The 19,708-nt window shown below is 38.0% G+C and overlaps 1 protein-coding gene across 2 annotated transcripts in view; it reads left to right on the top strand.

The window, feature by feature from the left end:
• Positions 1–6,075: 6,075 nt before the first annotated feature.
• Positions 6,076–19,708, top strand: part of LOC149827923 (protein EMSY-LIKE 3-like) — a 47,638-nt gene continuing 34,005 nt past the window's right edge. Inside the window, exon 1 of one of the 2 annotated variants that reach the window (XM_090019732.1) lies at positions 6,076–6,555. In XM_090019732.1, the coding sequence (XP_089875858.1) occupies positions 6,528–6,555 (28 nt within the window). In that variant the 5' untranslated portion in view covers positions 6,076–6,527. The remainder of the gene's footprint in view (positions 6,556–19,708) is intronic. The other variant, XM_090019731.1, reaches the window with a different exon arrangement.

The raw sequence follows: 19,708 nt of genomic DNA, 5'->3' as shown, positions 1-19,708 counted from the left end.
ATCAAAGTATGTAATTTGCATTACTATTTCGCCGCCCCTTTTGATATTGGAACTGCTAGTCAATTGTTGGTTGTGAGCATCTACATACCCTAGGCGGACACCTATATCGAAGTAGTATGCAATGTCATCTACACCATCGGGTCGTTTTTTCAGATCCTTGAGGAACATGGTGGGGTAATTATTTGATTGATCCTTCAAACATGAAATGATTTTGCTCATAGAGAGAGGGTGATTGAGTGGTGGTTGACTATAGCCAAGTTGTCGCACTACTTGGCTCGACATTTATCGTTTGACTTCATTCATATTGTGCATTCATGTATCCTTTTTGGCAAATTCTATCACATGGTTATCCACATCCACATCCACATCCACATCATCATCTTTATTTTTTTTTGTAGAGGCACCACATTACTTACATAATGGAGTTTCATTCATTAATAAGTATATTGCATTATTTATAAAATTAAAAATCTATTGCTTCACGTATACTCACTTGAGCTTCGGTTAGCATGCACAACTTCTCATGCCAAAGGGCCCTTTCTACGATTTTACTCCTCCCTTTTTCATAAATTTTTCTGTGTCTCTTTGTCTTCATTCTCTCCCTTACATGACTTGCTCCACATTGTCGTACATGAAAACTCATGCACTAGGTCACGTGTAAGGGGTCTTTTAATGTTTATGTAGTCCTATTTCCAAGCTTGTAAAGTGAACAAGTTATGCTATAAGGATTACATCAATGATCACAAATTCATGTGTTTATACAAATAAAATCAAATGAAGCTATTATTTTTTGTGCTTGCAAGAAAACTAACATGCTAGCTAAGTTATTTTTGTCATATTTCACATGAGTCAAACTTTTATATATGTATGCAAGTGAAGCTGCCCCCATTCAAAGTCATCAACATGATTCAGGTCTTGCACAACTTGCACGTAAGATGCATGAATGGTCTTTCCACCAATATCGATAAACAGATGTGTGCCAAAGAAATACAATAGAAATGCCATCAACTCCTTGTATTGTATGTAACCAACCTTCTCTCCTATGCAAGGTATCTTTTCTTTCAGTCTCGTAGCTTTATTGTTGTTATACGTCCTCCTCAACTATGGTAGCTTGAGCCTATCAGCTTCAAATACATCATCAGTTGATCCCAATAAAACTTGACATTCATACTTAAAGTTTCAATAATTGATCAACTATAAAATACACAACAATAATTGAATGCATGATCATGAATTATAGTATATAACTAGTTCTGCTATAAACATGCTTCATAGACACTTACATATCATAATTTAATCATTAAATATAACATTATATTTGATTCATTGTAATACACTAGTTACAACTACGTACATAAACAAATAACTAATTAATTATTGCATACACATAAACAATTGAATACATGATCATAAATTGCAATATATAATTGGTTCTCTCATAAACATGCTTCATACACACTCACATATTGCGGTACACTAGTTACAACTACACACATTATCAAATAACTGATACACTATTGCATATACATAACATATTTAGAAAGTACTTGTCCGTGAGTATTAGACCTCTTCATGGGAGCATGCACTTCATCCTTCATAAGATGATCTACTATCTCCTCCTTCTCCAACTCAATTGGGTCATCGTCCCTTTTCACCCTCTCCTCCACCTCAACCTCCTCTCTTTGATGAGGATCCTCCTCTATCCTCTCACCACCAACAATCTCACTCTCTACCTCATCAGTGACCTTCTCCCTTTACTGAGGTTATTCCTCTGCACTCTCATCACCCATACTCTAATTTTCCACATTAATATTGACTTCTTTGTTTGCTTGAGACAAATCTCTTCCCTTCTCCACTCTCTCTTCCACCTCAACCTTGGCCTTGTCTATTTGTTGAGTTTTTTTCCCTGTCCTCTTCACCTCGCGGTATCTACCTTCTCTCTCTTAACCTCATCACTACCACTACAAGTGGCTATGTCAGATTAACAATCATCAAGAAATCAAAAGTTATGAGCTCCTTCCACTTCTTACCCACTCACTGCTCACTAACACTCCCTTCTTTAGATGCTTTTTTGGATGAGAGACATGATACTGGACACAAACTCAATAACTTTTTGTAATATTTTTTTACAAAAGTCTCAAGTTTTAGATGCTTCTTATTTGATCTTAGCAATCTCGACCACATTTTACTAATGGTATAAATTTTGTAAATTGCATCATAAATTGATGCTCTTGTCAATGGAGCAGGTTCCCTGTCTATCGAAGTATCAATATTTTATCGTACAACAGTGCATGAACCATCTATCATTGTTTTTTTTTTTTGAAAAAAATAGTATTCAAGAGAGAGCAACTTCAGTATGTTACACAAGATTTATGGTAGAGAGGGTAGTTTCAATCGGCCTATTTATATCATGTATATATCCTATATGTTTTCCTGATCAAACACTAGGTGTTGGTTCCTTATGACACTTTCTTTACTTTCATAATTTTTTTCACAATTAAATTGGATGATAGATGTAAACAAGTGAGCAAAGAAGGCACACATGAAATTGAATTGAAAGAAATAGAATAGACTATTGAAAATGAAAAATAACTTAAGAATCATGCCATTGTTCCTTTGTCATCTTTATAATACAAGATAAAAATAAGATAAACAACCAAATATGAGGATAGAGGCATACCAAATTAAAGGAAAAAAGTGGGCAAAAGATACATGCATAAAATTAATTTAAATAAAATAGGATATTGAATATGAAAGGATATGAATGCCTAGGAAGACTTGGATAGAGATGATAGGAAAGGATATGAATGCTTTGAACCTCACCGAGGACATGGCATTAGATAGAAATGATTGGAGGAAAAGGATTCATGTGGAAGACCCAAAATGAATTTCTTTTTTGGTTCATATCGCTGACCCCAATTGTTTTGGGATGAAGGCGTAGTTGTTGTTGTTTGTTGTTGATATTGAATGTGAAAAAATAACTTGAGAATCTTGCTATTATTTCACAAAATAATTGGTTCATGCCAAAATAACTGATTCAATCATTACAAGGAGTGAAATTTGTGCTTACAGGAAAATCTTGCCACCGATGATGTGCCTACCGCTAAAAAAACTCACCGATGATGTGCCGCCACACGACGAAGTTTAAGCAAGAACAATGAAACCTCGTCAGAATAATCACTGAGAGAAATAATTTGGGGACCACAAAACCCTTGCTAAGAAACCCTAATGTTATGCAAAAAGGGTCCTCAAATGCAAAATAGAGCATAAAGAGTCGCATTTAATGCATGCAAGAAGGTCAACAAACATTACATGTGAGGGTCAGGAGATTCATAAAAGGTCATGAGAATATTTTTGAACTTGACAACTTCTCATGCTGAATATGTGAATGTTTAGTAAGTCTACAACTGAGATCAGAAGCTCTGCATATATGAAGGAGGTTCGCGAGTCATCAGTGCAAACATCAGGAGGACAATCACAAATGTCACAACGTTCACAAATGTGTGACGCGAACATATCAAGCTCAAACAAGAAAACATGAGAAGGTAATGATATTCATAACACATACTTGTGGATGTGAGACATACATTTACGTACATAAGTCCAGACTTTGTGCGGGTTTTTAATTAAAGGAGGTTCGCATGGTATTTGCATGAAAATTGCGATGTTTGCAAATATGTAACCTGATCTTGTCGTTTCAAATTAAAAAACATGTGAAGCTAGAGACATTCACAATATACATTTGCGAATGTGGGACATACATATGTAGATGTATGTCCTGACTTTAAGCAAGTTTTTAGTTAAAGAAGGTTTACACCACGTCTATGCAAATATGATGACTATCGCAATTATATGGAGTGAACCTACCGAGTTTAAACTTTTAAATTCTAGAAGGTTCACATTGGGCTTGTGAATCACAGAAGATCCACATATTTCATATGCGAATTGCCAGTATTGGGATTCAAGTTAGTCATGTTCGTAAAAAATTTATGTGAGTTTCATCAAGTTTGCAAAATGTTCATGCTAATCTCTCTTTTAATGAGATGTTGTGACTTTCAAACAACACACATATCTATCGTGCCAAAGGGTAAAAATGTTCTAAAAAGTATCAAGAATAAGACATTTTTGGACATAGAGAGAATTTTGGTCAATTATGAGACATTTTCGAAAATCACACCATTTTACAAGGACAATATGATCATTTTTCAAAAAAATAAATGTATGTCAATACAAATAAAGTTTTGGACCTTTACAAGGATTTGAGTTTGGAAAAAGGTCACATGTTTGCTTTTAATTATCCTTGACCTTGCTTTGAACTATTCTTGGGTTTGACTTCTTGAGATTTTCCTACCAAGTCACTGTTGTTATGAGTTAAAAAGTACATCTATTTGATGCTTGGTAGAGAACTAGGGGTAAATTCTTTGGCCGTTTCAAACTTTTTTACATCCATAATTTATTTCTCTCGCATGGGTTTTAAAATGCAAATCCTAGATTTTTATTGGTAACAAAGCACACCCTCCTTGGTTGTTAACTTCTCCTAAATTTGCAAGATGAAAAATCTATCAAAATTTGGATTTTCATTGGTATCCATACACGCATGAGGCAAAGTAAAAAACGCTGATCTACATGCTAGTCAAAATTCAATCACTAATTAAAGCGTTCAAGTTGAAGGATGTCATGAGTTCAATACGCGTTGAGTGATTCTTTGCAAAAAGGCTGAAGCTGGGAGCTTGGGAGTACTGCCGGAGGCATAGTGATCTTAGTGTTTTTATCAGTGGAGGCCTACGATTTGTGATATTTTTTTAACTCTTGCAAAAACATGATATCTTGGTAGATGTTAAAAATTATAATAAAATGATATTGTTCATTTAAATAAAGATATCATGATTTCTAAATCTCTGGATAAATGCTTATTTTATTTTCACATATCTGGATTTATATTCATCATTTATCATATTTTAATTTTTAGATTGATTAGCTTTGTCAAGATTTCTAAAAAATTAGAAAAAATGAAAATTAAAAAAATGTCCCAAAAATTTTCATGGTGAATAAATTGCTACTTAGAAACTTTTGTCACCATGGTCAATAGTTGTAACACATTATAAAGTATAAACCTTTTCCATCACTTGTTTAATCACTACCCTCATGGAGTGCCAAAGTTTCAACTTGCCGAAATCTACATATATCAATAAAAAACCTAAAAAAATGGCATCCTCTACATGGTCAAAATGGATCCAAGGCTATAAAACCTAGCCAAACCCGCAACAACATACTTGATCCAGTGCTGAATAATAACACGTGCCAATTAGGATCTCCAAGAGAGAGAGATTAGTTGGGGGGGACTGTACTCAACTCAACCAGGGTACCAACCTATTTTCACTGAAAAACACGCGTCCATGATGGAGAGAGAGTAAAAGCATAGTACAAGATCCGATATGGTGGTCCGAATTCCCAAATAAGAAACCTGAAAAAGGGTACCAGGAAGCTAGGCTTGCGTCAGATGGGTACCTTTTGTGTGTGAGAAAAGGGCGTTAAAGAGGCTCCAATATGAATTCTGACTTAGAAAGTAGTAGGCTTGCAAGGCAGGGTGTCATGTATGTGTACTGTTAGGTAAGGATGCACACAAGCCCAGTTTGAGTGGAGCTTGGGCTGTCCGAACTTGACTGGGTTCAAAATGCCTCTGTCCAAGCTTGGAGCCGAGCTTGAATAACATTCTTCAGTCTCGAGCTCGAGCCGAGCCGAGCTAGAGCCGAATTTGAATGGCATTCCAAAAAAGTTGTATCTTGCAAATTTTTTTGAGAGTGACTCAACTTTTCACAAGTGACCCACCTGCCAGATCATGCATTTTGTTTATTGTGATAGAAAAAAACATATACATACTAAAAATATTCTAAATTAACGTACATAAAAAATATTTAAAAGCGGGATTCAAACTCAATACATTTTTTGCAAACATATTATCGAGCCTTATCAAGCCCAGCTCGTTTAGTCATTCCATATACAAGTTTGATTTATTTAAAGCACGCACGAGCTTTGGGCCAAGCTTAACCGTGCATCCCTACTGTTAGGTGCCGAAGGGAAGGGGAGGCTTCTCTGAAGGGTCGGATCGCCAAAGGTCTGCCGGCGCCCTCTCGGAAGTCAAAACGAAATTTTAGCCACTTGGGGCCCCCACCCCCATGTCTATAAAACGCCCTTCGCGTCCGTCGTCTTCCCACCTCGCTATTCTCCTTCGCGCCCGTGCCCGATCTCTCTCTCTTTTTCTCCTTGATTTTGCTTTTCCATTCCACCTCTCAAATCTCTTTCGCTGCCCTAAAGCGCATCCAATATCCCGTCATTCGCTTCTCCCCCGCTACCGCGTTTCACATTTCGAGGACCTCTCTCTTCGCCCCGCGCCGTGAAATTCCTTTGATTGGAAGGAGCAAATGAGAGTTCAAGGCGTTCTCGATCTCCGAGAAGCTCGTCTCAAGGCGTTTGGATTGATTTCTAGGGTTTTCATGCGGCAGAGGAGCTAGACGAAGGCGACAGCAATGGACTACGGCCCTTCCGATAGTAGCGGTGAGTCTTTGTTGTCGATTCACGCTTCTTTCCCTCTTTCTTCTTCATGATTCTTTGGTGTTTCTGTGGTCTTGGCCTTTCACAACAGCTGAGAACGGCGAATTCTATTTGTTGTTGTTGTTGTTTTGTTTTTTTTTCTTGTGAGGGCGCTTTGGTGTCGGAGTGTTGCGATTTCTATATTGTTAGCGTTCAATTCGAGTGCGGGAAAACTAGGGTTCTTGGGAAGATCTTTGGTTCGTGTGAAAAAGGGGTTTTTGGGGTTTGATTTTAGTTGGTTGTATTGTTTGCCTCATCGCGAACGGGATTCATGGAGAAACATGGAAGACGGTAATTCTCATCGATTTTGAGCTGCGATTAGGGTTTCTTGCGTCGGGTTTGATTAGTATTGGGGTTTGTGAGGGATTTTCGTGCAAAAAGTAAGGCTTTTGGAGGTCCGAGCCGCAATGAGCGCGTTTATGTTGCAGGCAAGTGGTGCAAGTTCGTCGCAGGTATTATTTTATTCCCAGGAGAAAAGCTGGTTTTTGTACTTTTTCCGTTTATTTACTCGTTGGTAGATGGAAGCCTTACGTAACATGATGGCTGTTGTTCTTTAAAGTTTTTTACAGCTTGATGTGCATTTATGTACATTCTACTATGGCTGAGAAACATTGCTTTAGATGGACAAGTATTGCAGCATTTCTTAAGTTCCGTTATTTACCTTTTATGAGATTCTTAAACATCATCATTCCCGTATAACTGTTTCTAAAGACATGTTTAGTAATGGCAAAACTTCTCTGTTAATGTTTCAGGAAGCCTGAAAATCATGCCTTGTGGTGGTATTGTTAGTGTCATGTATAAACACCAGCCGGAAACTGGCAATTTCTGGAAAATAGCCTTTCTTTAAAATATGAATGAAAATAGATCATGAGAAATATAGGATTACTGAATAAAGGTATAAGTGCCACTCTGAATGATGACTTTATCTACCTTCAAATTCTAAACTATGGCCATTATGAATGGGCACCATTTGATTGAACTTTAGAAGTAACCAAATTTTCTCTGTTGGATCTTATAATCCAGCTAGTTGTCGTATACTCATCATCCTGGGTAACCAAGAATATGATTTATCTTTGATTAGGGAGACCAATCTGAGTCCCTTTTCAGTAATTTTTATGACTATTTGGAGAGATCCTTGTTGGAAGTGGCAGCCTTCTTTACAACAAGAACCTTAGTTGTCTGTTAGGAGTTCTTTTGCAATGTTTTACAAGTGCAAGCTACCTGCCTTCCCAATGAATCATGCCACAAAAAGTTAAGTAGATAAATTACTAATCTACTGAACCAATGTTCTAAAAAGCATAGTAAAAGACATATTAAAAGGGTCTAAGACATGGGTGTATCAGATTGTATCATATCATATCACAATATAAGATACCAAAAGATTTAAAAAAATGCAAATAATTTTAAAAATTTAAAAAGGTTATAAAGGGGAAAAACAAAGAAAGTAACAATTATCTACACTGTCACCGATATATTGAAAATATCGTGATATTTTCAAAATATCGTCAAAAACAAAATATCGCAATATTATCGCTATAATATCGTGATATTTTTTTGAGATTTTTTTAATTTTAAGTTTGCATTTCCTATTTTTTTGTTTCTTTTATATTTTGAAACCTTTAAAACATGTTTCTTTATATTTTTGAAAGAAAAATAATGAAAAATTATTATTTTCTTAGCTCTTTTATTGCTATTTATTTATTTTTTCAATTTTTAAAACTATCAAGATTTTCCTGAGATATTTCAGAGATTTATCAACTTTTGAAAATCTCTCCAAGGACCCTCGCTGAGAAATTGCCTTTAATGATACATGTGACTATGATCTATATATATATAAAATCACTAAAATCCTATGTAGTCGAAACCAACGACTAGGTGCCTAGTCACCCTATGTGTCGAGTGAACGCCTAGTCCCTGGCACTTAGGTGCCCTGGATTTAAAGGCTCCTAACTAGTACAACTAGTCCTTTCTTAGGCCGCCTAGGCACTGACTAGTCCCTCGCCTAGTCTGCCTATGCGCCGACTAGTCCACGCCTATGCGTCGATTAGTCCCTGCCTAGGCCAAACTTATTATTTTTATCATATATATACTGTACTTTTTAGATGTATATCTACTCTTTTTCTTCAGATATATAAATATGTGTTCTCTATTTTTTTCTTCAGATACATGTATTATAGGCTTTATATATACATGTATGTGTGTATGCATGTATAGATTCTATTGACTTATACAAATATATATTATTGTAAATTCTGCAGTTTTTTGAGGGGTTATGATTAGAACGACTGGTCTTGCCTAGGGCGTTTAGACGTCTGCCGCGTAGGCATCGGCTAGCACTTTTGACTACTGCTAATGGAAGTTTGGAACATCAAATGCATCTATACATAAACAACTAAAATGATGGCATTGGCCCGAGCTTTCTTTTGGTTCCCTCTCATCGATGGGTGCCAGGAAGAGGTAGAGCTCAACCACTCAAGATTCACCATGCTGCATAGAGCATAACCCTCACCAGTTGCTTCCATCTTGGGCAAATAAGAGTGCCTTTCCAGGTAAGCCTTTATTAACACCAAACAAAAACCAACTCTGCTTTTAGGAATGGATGCGGACCGCGAGACACCTTTCTTTGCACAACACACTCTGTCATCTTTGTAGGGTCAGCCATCTAGCCAGCTGTAGCCATCTGCCATCTTCTCTCGGGCACCTTTCAATGTCCCTCCGAGTACTTTGCCGTCAAGTCCCCTTTGTCAAATTGGTAGAAAGAGCAGTTGCGGCTGGGGGTCCAAAAATCTTCCACCTTGTTGGCCCTTCTTGTACTTGATCACCTGTAATGAAATATGCGGAAAAGCAAAGAGTGCACTAAGCACTTACAACATTTACTAATGAACAAACAAAGAAGGGATAATACCCAAACCCACAAGAGACAACACAACATAAAAATATAAATGCCTCTTATTGAAAGAGAGAGAGCTCTCAAGAGTGAAAAATACAAGAGGGGTTCACCCCTATTTATACACAAGAGAAGGAGAGGGAGAGGGCCAAGAGGCCTTAAAAGGAGAGCCACTTAGGGGGCTCCCCATGTAGTCGTTGGGAGCCCCCAACGGTCACAAATGTGACCGTTGGGGGCCCCATCGACTACATGGTGGGGCCCCTTTAGTGTGAGCAAAAAAACAAAAAACAAAAAATATATTTTACAAAAATTAAAGAGAAAAATAAAATAAGAAAAACAAGTACCCCTATCGGGTACTTGTGAAATGACAGAAATACCCCTATCGGGTATTTTATATATATATATATAAATATATATATATATATATATATATATATATATATATATATATATATATATATATATATATATATATGAATTACATATATTTTTAACACCCTCCCTCAAGCTTTACGGGGATATAACCGAAAGCTTGTTAAGGAGAAACAAAAACCGAGGAGCCGCAAGAGCCTTAGTGAAGAAGTCCGCCAACTGGTACTCTGATGTGACGTAAGGTAGTGCTATAGTTCCTCTTAGGTATTCATCCCGAACGTAATGGCAGTCCATCTCAATATGCTTAGTACGCTCATGGAAGGTGTGATTGCTTGCAATATAGATTGCGCTTTTGTTGTCACAACACATCTTCGAAGGAGTAGAGATGACAATGCCCATATCACTGAGGAGGCTTCTTAGCCACACTAGTTCCATGGTTGTAGTGGCCATAGCACGATATTCTGCTTCCGTCGAGGACAATGATACTTTGTGTTGCTTCTTGCATCTCCACGAAATCATAGAGTCACCTAAGAAAACACAAAAACCGGTAGTTGAGACACGGTCATTGGGATTTCCTCCCCAATCTGCATCAGTATAAGCAATTAAATCAAGTGACGAGGCAGAAGAAAGAAAAACTCCCTTAGTTATGATATTTTTGATATATCTGACAATCCTTAAGACTGCACTCATGTGCACGGTTGTAGGTGCATGTTGAAACTGACTGACAGAGTGGACGGCATGAGCAATGTCTGGCCGTGTGATGGATAGGTAGGTTAGAGACCCAACAAGTTGCCGGTAGGGAGTAGGATCCTCGAGAGGTGTTCCATCTTCCAACCTTAATTTTGCATTGATGACTTCTGGGGTTTCTATCTTCTTGTCATCGGAGATACCCGATTTGGAACAGATGTCAGCAGCCAGTTTCATCTGAGAGAGAATGTACCCTCGAGGAGAGTACGCCACTTCAATTCCTAAAAAATATCTTAAGAAACCAAGGTCAGACATATCAAAATTTTCTTTCAAAACCTTTTTAATATCATTAATGCCTTGCTCATCACTTCCTGTGATGATCATATCATCAACATAAAGTAGTAAAATAACTACAGAAGACCCTGCACTTTTCACAAACAAAGCAGTGTCAGTATAACATGAGCGAAAATTTAAACTTGTCATTACATTACTAAATCTATCATGCCAACCAAGCCTTTGGAGCTTGTTTTAAACCATACAATGCCTTTTTAAGTTTAAGAGTTTTATTTTTACCAATACATACTCCCGGTGGGGGATCCATATAAACTTCTTCATTTAATTCGCCATTTAGAAATGCATTCTTAACATCAAGTTGATAAATAGGCCATTTCTTTACAGACGCAATAGCAATAAGAGTCCTAACACTAGTCATTCTAGCAACAGGTGCGAAGGTTTCTTCGTAATCTATACCATATTCCTGAGCATATCCTTTAGCTACTAATCGTGCTTTATAACGTTCTAATGAACCATCACTCTTGGTTTTAATTTTGAAGACCCATCTACATCCTATTGATTTCTTTCCAGAGGGTAACGAAGTTATTTCCCAAGTTTTTGCTTTTTCAAGGGCACTAAGCTCTAAGGTCATGGCTTCAACCCATTGGGGAATATTTTTGGCCTCATTATAGTGTGAAGGTTCATGAAATGAATGCAACGCAATTAGACATGCTCTATATCTAGGAGTTAGGGACTCATATGAAACAAACCTATTTGGAGGATTGGAGATCCGACTGGATCTCCTTAAAGATGTTTCTTCAATGTCGGATCCTTGAGAGTATTTTTCTAAGGCACTTATCTGAGTTTGTTGACCACGCCTAACATATGTTTGGATTGGTCTATTATTCTCATCTATAGCATTATCAAGAGGAATTTCCTCTAGGTCATTCAAAGACTCATTAGAGATTTCCTCTTCTTGAGGAGTCTCATCTTCTTGAGATAGAAGATCAAATAAAAAAGTATATTCACTTTCGTCAATATCTTTGGTTTTCACAAAACCATTTTCATTTTCCAAAAATGTTACATCTTTGGATACATAGAGTTTGTTATTTTTCAAGTCAAAACATCTAAAACCCTTTTGATTTTCTCCATAACCCAAGAAAACGCATTCAATAGCTTTAGGAGATAATTTGTCCCGTTTATGAGTAAGGACAAAACATTTACATCAAAAAACTCTTAATCTATTGAAGTCAGGTGTTCTTTCAAATAGTTTTTCGTATGGAGATGTATTTTGTAAGGATGAAGATATCATTCTATTTATTAAATAAGTTGAGGTTAAGGCCGCTTCGGCCCAAAAATTCTTTGGAATTTCTTTGGAAATAAGGAGTGTCCTAGTAGTTTCCATGATATGTCTATGCTTTGAGTCCTAGGACACGATCTTTGATGACAAATCCCATTTACTTCTAAATAGTTTTGAAATTCATTTGATAAATATTCTCCACCCGAATCGGATCTAAGAGTAGAGATATTACTTGAAAATTGATTTTTAACTATCATATGAATTTTTTTAAAAAACTCAAAGACTTCGGATTTTAAATTGAGAAAGTAGATCCATACATACCTAGTGTAGTCATCGATGAAAGTGACATAATAGGAGTACCCTCCTTTAGACATGACTGGGGAAGGACCCCAAACATCCGAATGGACTAACTCAAAAGGTCTTTTGGATACAAAAGTTCGGTTTGGAAAAGGAGTAGATTTCATTTTGCCAAAAATACAATTCTTGCAAACAAAATGTTTCTCATTACAAAATTTCTTTCCAAATGGAAAGGAGTACATTTTTGAGAAACTTGGATGTCCAAGTCTTTGATGCCAAATATCAATATTTTTATCTTGGACATGGTTACAATAAGAGTTAATGGGGAGTTTCAAGTTGCTCATGTAATAGAGATCTCCCCTTCTATGGCCTTGCCCAATCAGCTTCCCGGACCGGAGATCCTGTATAGAGCAATCCTTAGTTGAGAAGGAGATTTTACATCCATGATCGCATATTTGAGCAACAGAGAGGAGATTTAAATTAAGTTGAGGTACAACTCTCACGTTTGGCACAAAGAAGTCTTTTGAAAAATTTAAGGTTCCAAAACTTTTAACTTGTAAAGATGTACCATCGGCAGTTGAAACATAGGAGTTTTTAAAGTTATTACATAAATCGGAAAGCTCATTTTCAAGGGGGGTCATATGAAAGGAAGCTCCAGAGTCAAGGATCCAAGACGACATACCTGGAGGAGAGGAGGAAGCTACGGCGGCACCCGAAGTTGATGGAATCTTGAGTAGAGTTTGTAGTGCCTCCGATAGTTGAGCAAGAGAAAAAGAGTCCGTTCCTTTGATTGCTTCCTCTTTCTTTTGAGTAGCTTCTTCAACGGAAGCAACCTTATTTTTTGGTGCTTCATTCAACTTAGGGCAATTAGGTCTTATATGACCCGGTTCTTGACAATGATGGCAAATGACTTTTCTATAGTTGCCATTATAGTTATTTTGCCTTCCAAAATGTGGAGGTTTGTAGGTTTTCATATGGTTGCCGGGTTTTGATACGGCCAAGACATCATTTCCTCCTTTAATCATGCCAAGACGGGTTTCTTCTTGGCATATTTCGGCTATGGCATCTTCCAAGGGAAGAGGCTTTGATCTATGTAGGAGGGAGGATCTAACTTGTTCATATTCGGGCCTAAGCCCATGTAAAAATTGGAAAAAGTGTTCTTTTTCCATTTGTTCTCTCCTTAATTCCACATCTATACTAGAAACCCATTTTGGTTCTAGTAAGGATAGCTCATCCCATAGAGGGCCAAGAGTGCTAAAGTAGTCCCTAACACTCATTTCTCCTTGCTTGATAGTCCGGATTTTTTCTTGAAGAAAGAATTGACGAGCAAGGTCTTTTTGTGTAAACATACCTTTCATGAAGAACCATGCTTCATTTGCCATCCTAAATTTGGCAATGTTGGCGCAAATCTTGAGCTCCACATTATTCATGAACCAAGCAAGAATCTTGGCATGCTTACTCTCCCAATCTTCTATTTTAGATTGGTGATCCTCAATGGCCTTTATGCGGGTATCTCCTTCAAGAGCTTTTTCTTGATCGCCTTCCATCTTAGTTAGTTGGAGTTGAGGTTCCGGAATGGTGCCCATAACATATCCCCAAAGCTTTTTCCCTTTGAGGTTGTTTTCCATGGCGACGGCCCACATCATGTAGTTGGAACCATTGAGCTTGAAGGAGAGATCAATCTTTTGTTCTCCTTCCATAATAACCACTCACAAGAGAATACCAAGGAGAGAGAAACAAAAAACAAATATAGCTACACCACAAGCTATATTAAAAAGAAGAGCATACACAAGGCTCTGATGCCATGTAATGAAATATGCGGAAAAGCAAAGAGTGCACTAAGCACTTACAACATTTACTAATGAACAAACAAAGAAGGGATAATACCCAAACCCACAAGAGACAACACAACATAAAAATATAAATGCCTCTTATTGAAAGGGAGAGAGCTCTCAAGAGTGAAAAATACAAGAGGGGTTCACCCCTATTTATACACAAGAGAAGGAGAGGGAGAGGGCCAAGAGGCCTTAAAAGGAGAGCCACTTAGGGGGCTCCCCATGTAGTCGTTGGGAGCCCCCAACGGTCACAAATGTGACCGTTGGGGGCCCCATCGACTACATGGTGGGGCCCCTTTAGTGTGAGCAAAAAAACAAAAAACAAAAAAATATATTTTACAAAAATTAAAGAGAAAAATAAAATAAGAAAAACAAGTACCCCTATCGGGTACTTGTGAAATGACAGAAATACCCCTATCAGGTATTTTATATATATATATATATAAATATATATATATATATATAAATATATATATATATATAAATATATATATATATATATATATATATATATATATATATATATATATATATATATATATGAATTACATATATTTTTAACATCACCAACCGATCTTCTTTTGGTTGGTGAAATCTATACCCTTAGTTGTCCAACATACCTAGACTCACTTAACTAGACTAGTCACATAGCGCACACCTATACTTACTTGACTAGACTAGATGCCTGATTGTCGCTTTTGACTACTTAGGATAAAACTAAAATGCTTAGGGAGGCCTAAGGACATGTGGAAGGGTCTGGTAATAGTGTTGATCAAAGGAGAAGGCTGGGTCAGTGAAACTCAGTTTAGGTAAATCAGGCTAATTGGGTTCTGGGTATAGAACGGTTTCGGGTTCTAGGAATTAGACGGAGGTTAATCTAAGGATATGAAAGGATCCTAGGGGTACCTTGGAGGTCTGTAACACGTTTGGATGATGTCTCCCATGTTCTGCAACTCCGATACACGATCTGCAATGCAACAATGATGATGGGATTAGCGGGAAGCAAGATCGCACGGTCGGGATACCGGGAAAGCTTTGGGCCTTCCAACGGCAATGAACGACCAACCCTTGAGGGTCTAGTCCTCACGTGGATTAGAGAGATACCAGAGAGGTAAGGGGGAGAGAGAGCAGAGAGAGAGAGATAAGGGAGAGAAAAGAGAAAAACATTTGAGAGAGGGAATAGAGAGAACCAAATTCTTAAATTCATGCATGCCCAACCAAAGGCTACCTAGGCCACATTATATAGTGTTTGGCCTAGGTTAGTTTCTAAACTAATAACTTCAAGCTATAATAGAAATAAGTCCAAGATGGACCTATAACCAAAATAGGAAAGTAGAGGAGAGGGGCATTGCCCCACTTGTTTGTAATGTGGTGGTGGGGGAGGATGGTCCCCTTTTTCTTTTTCTCTTCTTGCCTTCTTCTTTATAAGGGAAACCTCATTTGGCCCCCACTTGGTTGACCTTGTGACTCCATCTCCTTTCTTCCTTCCTTCCCCATGTGCCAAGTGTCTCCTTGAATAAGGAACATTTCTCATCTTATAGGGAGCTCTTTTTGCTTGACATGTATCCACCTTGTGAGACCCATATCCTCCTTGCTTGATTGAATAGAAAGGGGACAAGTGTTTTTTGACTTTTCCACATGAGGAGAAGCCACCTCGGATGCCAGATCACTTTTTTGGGCCCCATAAACAAGCTGAACTTTTCTCTCAAGGGTTGTGAGGTGGTGTGTGGATCCTGGGGTGTCCTTCCAAGTTGGGCCCGTAACATACCACTCATGCACATTTTCACTAGCAAAAGAAGGGACTTCGAACTGAGGTTTCTTACCCATGTTTCGCATGAAGTCTTGCGGTGGCTCCCCGAGAATGGACTCGCTTGGGTTCCCCATTCGGCCATCGTTGAAGTTGGCACCCTGGTCGGTTCCGTGGTTCTGCATGTGGAGAGCATCCATCCGCACTCTTAGGGCTATTACAACCCTCTCAATACGCTCTAGGTGGTCGATGCTCTCTTGCCTTAGCCAAATCGACTCGGTTTGAGCTTTCTTGGCAATCCCCCAAGCCTGTTTCGCGTGTTTGCAGTTCTCCTTATTGTTGTCGATGTGCGAGGGTTGTGGTACCTCCATGGTATGGGATTCACTCTGATACCAATATGTTGTACCCTCAAAATTTTGGAGGCTCATGCTGGACGAACATGTGTACGGACCTGAAGAAGGTCCGATCGAGAATTTGGGACTTGTGGCAGACGGGTACTCTAACTGGAGTCTAATGGACTCTAATGGATCAAACCTGCAATATTTTTGTCTTGACACCTGTGGGTTTGATGTTCCTTGATTGACATGGTGAGAGAATGGTCGAAGGTTCCTTGTGGCGAACTAGGCGGTAGGGTGAAAACAGGGTTAACTGGCTAATCAGGTAGGTGCAATTTGAGTTCAATGAGAGGTTCGGATAAGGAATAGATTCCAAAATGTATGGGACTGAGACCAGAGGTCCTAGGGAGGCCTAAGGACGTGTGGGAGGTTTGGTAATAGTGTTGATCAGAGGAGAAGCCTGCAGTAGGCCAAGGGAACTCGGTTTAGGTAAATTGGGCCAATCGGGTTCCGGGTAAAGAGCGGTTTGAGTTTTTGGGTTCTAGGAATTAGAGGGAGGTTGATCTAAAGCTATGAAAGGAATATATTCCAAAATGTATGGGACTTAGACCAGAGGTCCTAGGGAGGCCTAAGGACGTGTGGGAGGGTTTGGTAATAGTGCTGATCAGCAGTAGGTCAAGGGATCTATGTTTAGATAAATTGGGCCAATCGGGTTTCAAGTAAAGAGCGTTTTTAGATTTTGGGTTCTAGGAATTAGAGGGAGGTTGATCTAAAGCTATGAAAGGATCCTAGGGGTACTTTGGAGGTCTGTAACAGGTTGGGATGATGTCTCCAACGTTTTGTAACTCTGGCACACGATCAGTAATGCAACAACGACGATGGGATCATCGATAAGCAAGACCGCACGGTCGGGATGCCTGGAAAGCTTTAGGCCTTCCAACGAGAATGAACGACCAACCCTTGAGGGTCTGGTCCTCACGTGGATCAGAGAGAGATTATAGAGGTAAGGGGGAGAGAGAGGAGAGAGAGATAAGGGAGAGAAGAGATAAAAACGATCGAGAGAGGGATAGAGAGAACCAAATTCTTAAATTCATGCATGCCCAACCAAAGGCTACCTGGTCCACATTATACAGTAGTTGGCTTAGGTTAGTTTCTTAAATAATAACTTTAAGTTATAATAGAAAGAAGTCCAAGATGGACCTATAAACAAAATAGGAAAGTAGAGGAGAGGGGCATAGCCCCACGAGAGAACCAAATTCTTAAATTCATGCATGCCCAACCAGAGGCTACCTGGTCCACATTATACAGTAGTTGGCTTCAGTTAGTTTCTAAAATAATAACTTTAAGTTATAATAGAAAGAAGTCCAAGATGGACCTATAAACAAAATAGGAAAGTAGAGGAGAGGGGCATAGCCCCACTTGTTTGTAAAGTGGGGGGAGGGGGATGTCCCCCCCTTTCCTTTTCTCTTCTTGCTTCTTCTTTACAAGGGAGACCCCATGTGGCCCCCACTTCGTTGACCTTGTGACTCCATCTTCCTTTCCTTTCCTCCTTCCTTCCCAATGCCTAGTGTCTCCTTGAATAAGAAAAGTTTCTCATCTTGTAGGGAGCTCTCTTTGCTTGACATGTATCCACCCTGTGGGACCCATATCCTCCTCCCTTGCTTGAATAGGAAGGGGACATGTGTTCTTTGACTTTTCCACACGTGGAGAAGCCACCTCAGCTGCCACATCACTTTTTTGACCCCCACAAACAAGCCAAACTTTTTTCTCTAGGGGTGTGAGGTGGTGTGTGGATCTTGGAGCCTGGATCCAGGGGAGTCCTTCCAAGTTGGGCCCGTAACAGAATTGTATCAACTTATGGGTGGATGAATCAATACTCCATATTGATCCAAGACGATATTTAAAACACAAATGGCCACCTTGGGATAATGAAAAGTGACGAATTGAAAAATAGAGCTTGATCAAGGCAATTTGATCATGTTGGCTCTATGAATCTATCTATCCATGCAAAGATGCACATTAAATTGAATTTTTGAATGTTGGCGATTTTGTTTGAAATTGAACTAATTGTGATAATAGCTTTGCATGTTCAATTTATAAGTGAATGGGGTTTTGTATTTTTATTTTGTTTTGTATTTTTTTGCATTGCATGTTACCTTTACAAGATATATTTTAGTTTTCTTACCACATTTTCTACAGCCCTGTTTGGCAACATTTTTGCTCATTGTCTATAAACAACGAATAAAGAAGTGTTCATAAATATATCATATATAGTAAAATGGAAAGAATAATACTGTTTGAATGAATTGTTGGAAACAAAAGAATAAAATGCTCCCAAATTTTGCAACTCAGAGAGAGAGAGAGAGAGAGAGAGAGAGAGAGAGAGAGAGAGAGAGATCCCCACTTCTCTAGGCAAAATCACCTTTACTAACTTGAATTTTGCAAAGGTAGATGTTGTCTTCAAGCGGTCATCCACGTCAGCTCATGTTCCCACACTCATCTCTATAATCAATGTCTTTCGTTTTTTTTTGTGAGAAGTTGTTGGAATTGATAGTCCTAGGAATGATCAAGCTCTAGTGCTCCCTTAGTGAGCAAAACAAGGAAAGAAGTGAATAGAGAGGAACAATTTGGTGCCTCATCAAAAAAGGGAACCAAATATAAAAGCAAGCCCTTGGTTTTAAAAAATGGAGGGTTATTTTAATTTTGGTTTATGAGATTCTAGTAATATATACAAAATCAGAACTTTTAAGCGTGTTCTTAGGTAGTTAAAATCATGATCACAAATAAAGGTGATATTTTGAAAATATCCCAATAATATCATTGTAAATTCGTAAAATGATTTAATGGAAAAATATCATGATATTTAGAAAATATCAGAAATTTATATATATCTTGATATTATCACTATCGAGTCTTAACTTTTTACTTTTCTATATCTTACATATGTTTTTCTTCTTTCTTTTATTATATGTGTATTTTATTATCTAAACATGATATTATCTTTACTTATTTATGATATTTTTATATTTTAAAATATCCTAAGCACCAATTTTTTTTTCGATATATTCTCAAGATTTATCAACTAAACCTATATTATCACGAGAAATTACCTTGTCGAGATGTACTCAAGAACGATATTTATGATTGTTTAATATATATATATATATATATATATATATATATATATATATATATATATATATATATATATATATAGGAATGCCAATGAGGCTGATTTTTCCACGGCATGATGCAAGTGGGGCGGCCAATCTCTCCGAAGGAGATGAAAATTGTTGATGTATTGAGATACAAAGCACTCACAATTTCCGTTAGGGCATTATTGAAATTCGTTGGGTGAAAGGGAACATCCCCGCCTACACTCGA

Source organism: Nuphar pumila, chromosome 10, assembly GCF_984573655.1.
Source record: "Nuphar pumila chromosome 10, dmNupPumi1.hap1.1, whole genome shotgun sequence".
Taxonomy (NCBI): domain Eukaryota; kingdom Viridiplantae; phylum Streptophyta; class Magnoliopsida; order Nymphaeales; family Nymphaeaceae; genus Nuphar; species Nuphar pumila.
This window is presented reverse-complemented; position numbering and strand designations above follow the sequence as displayed.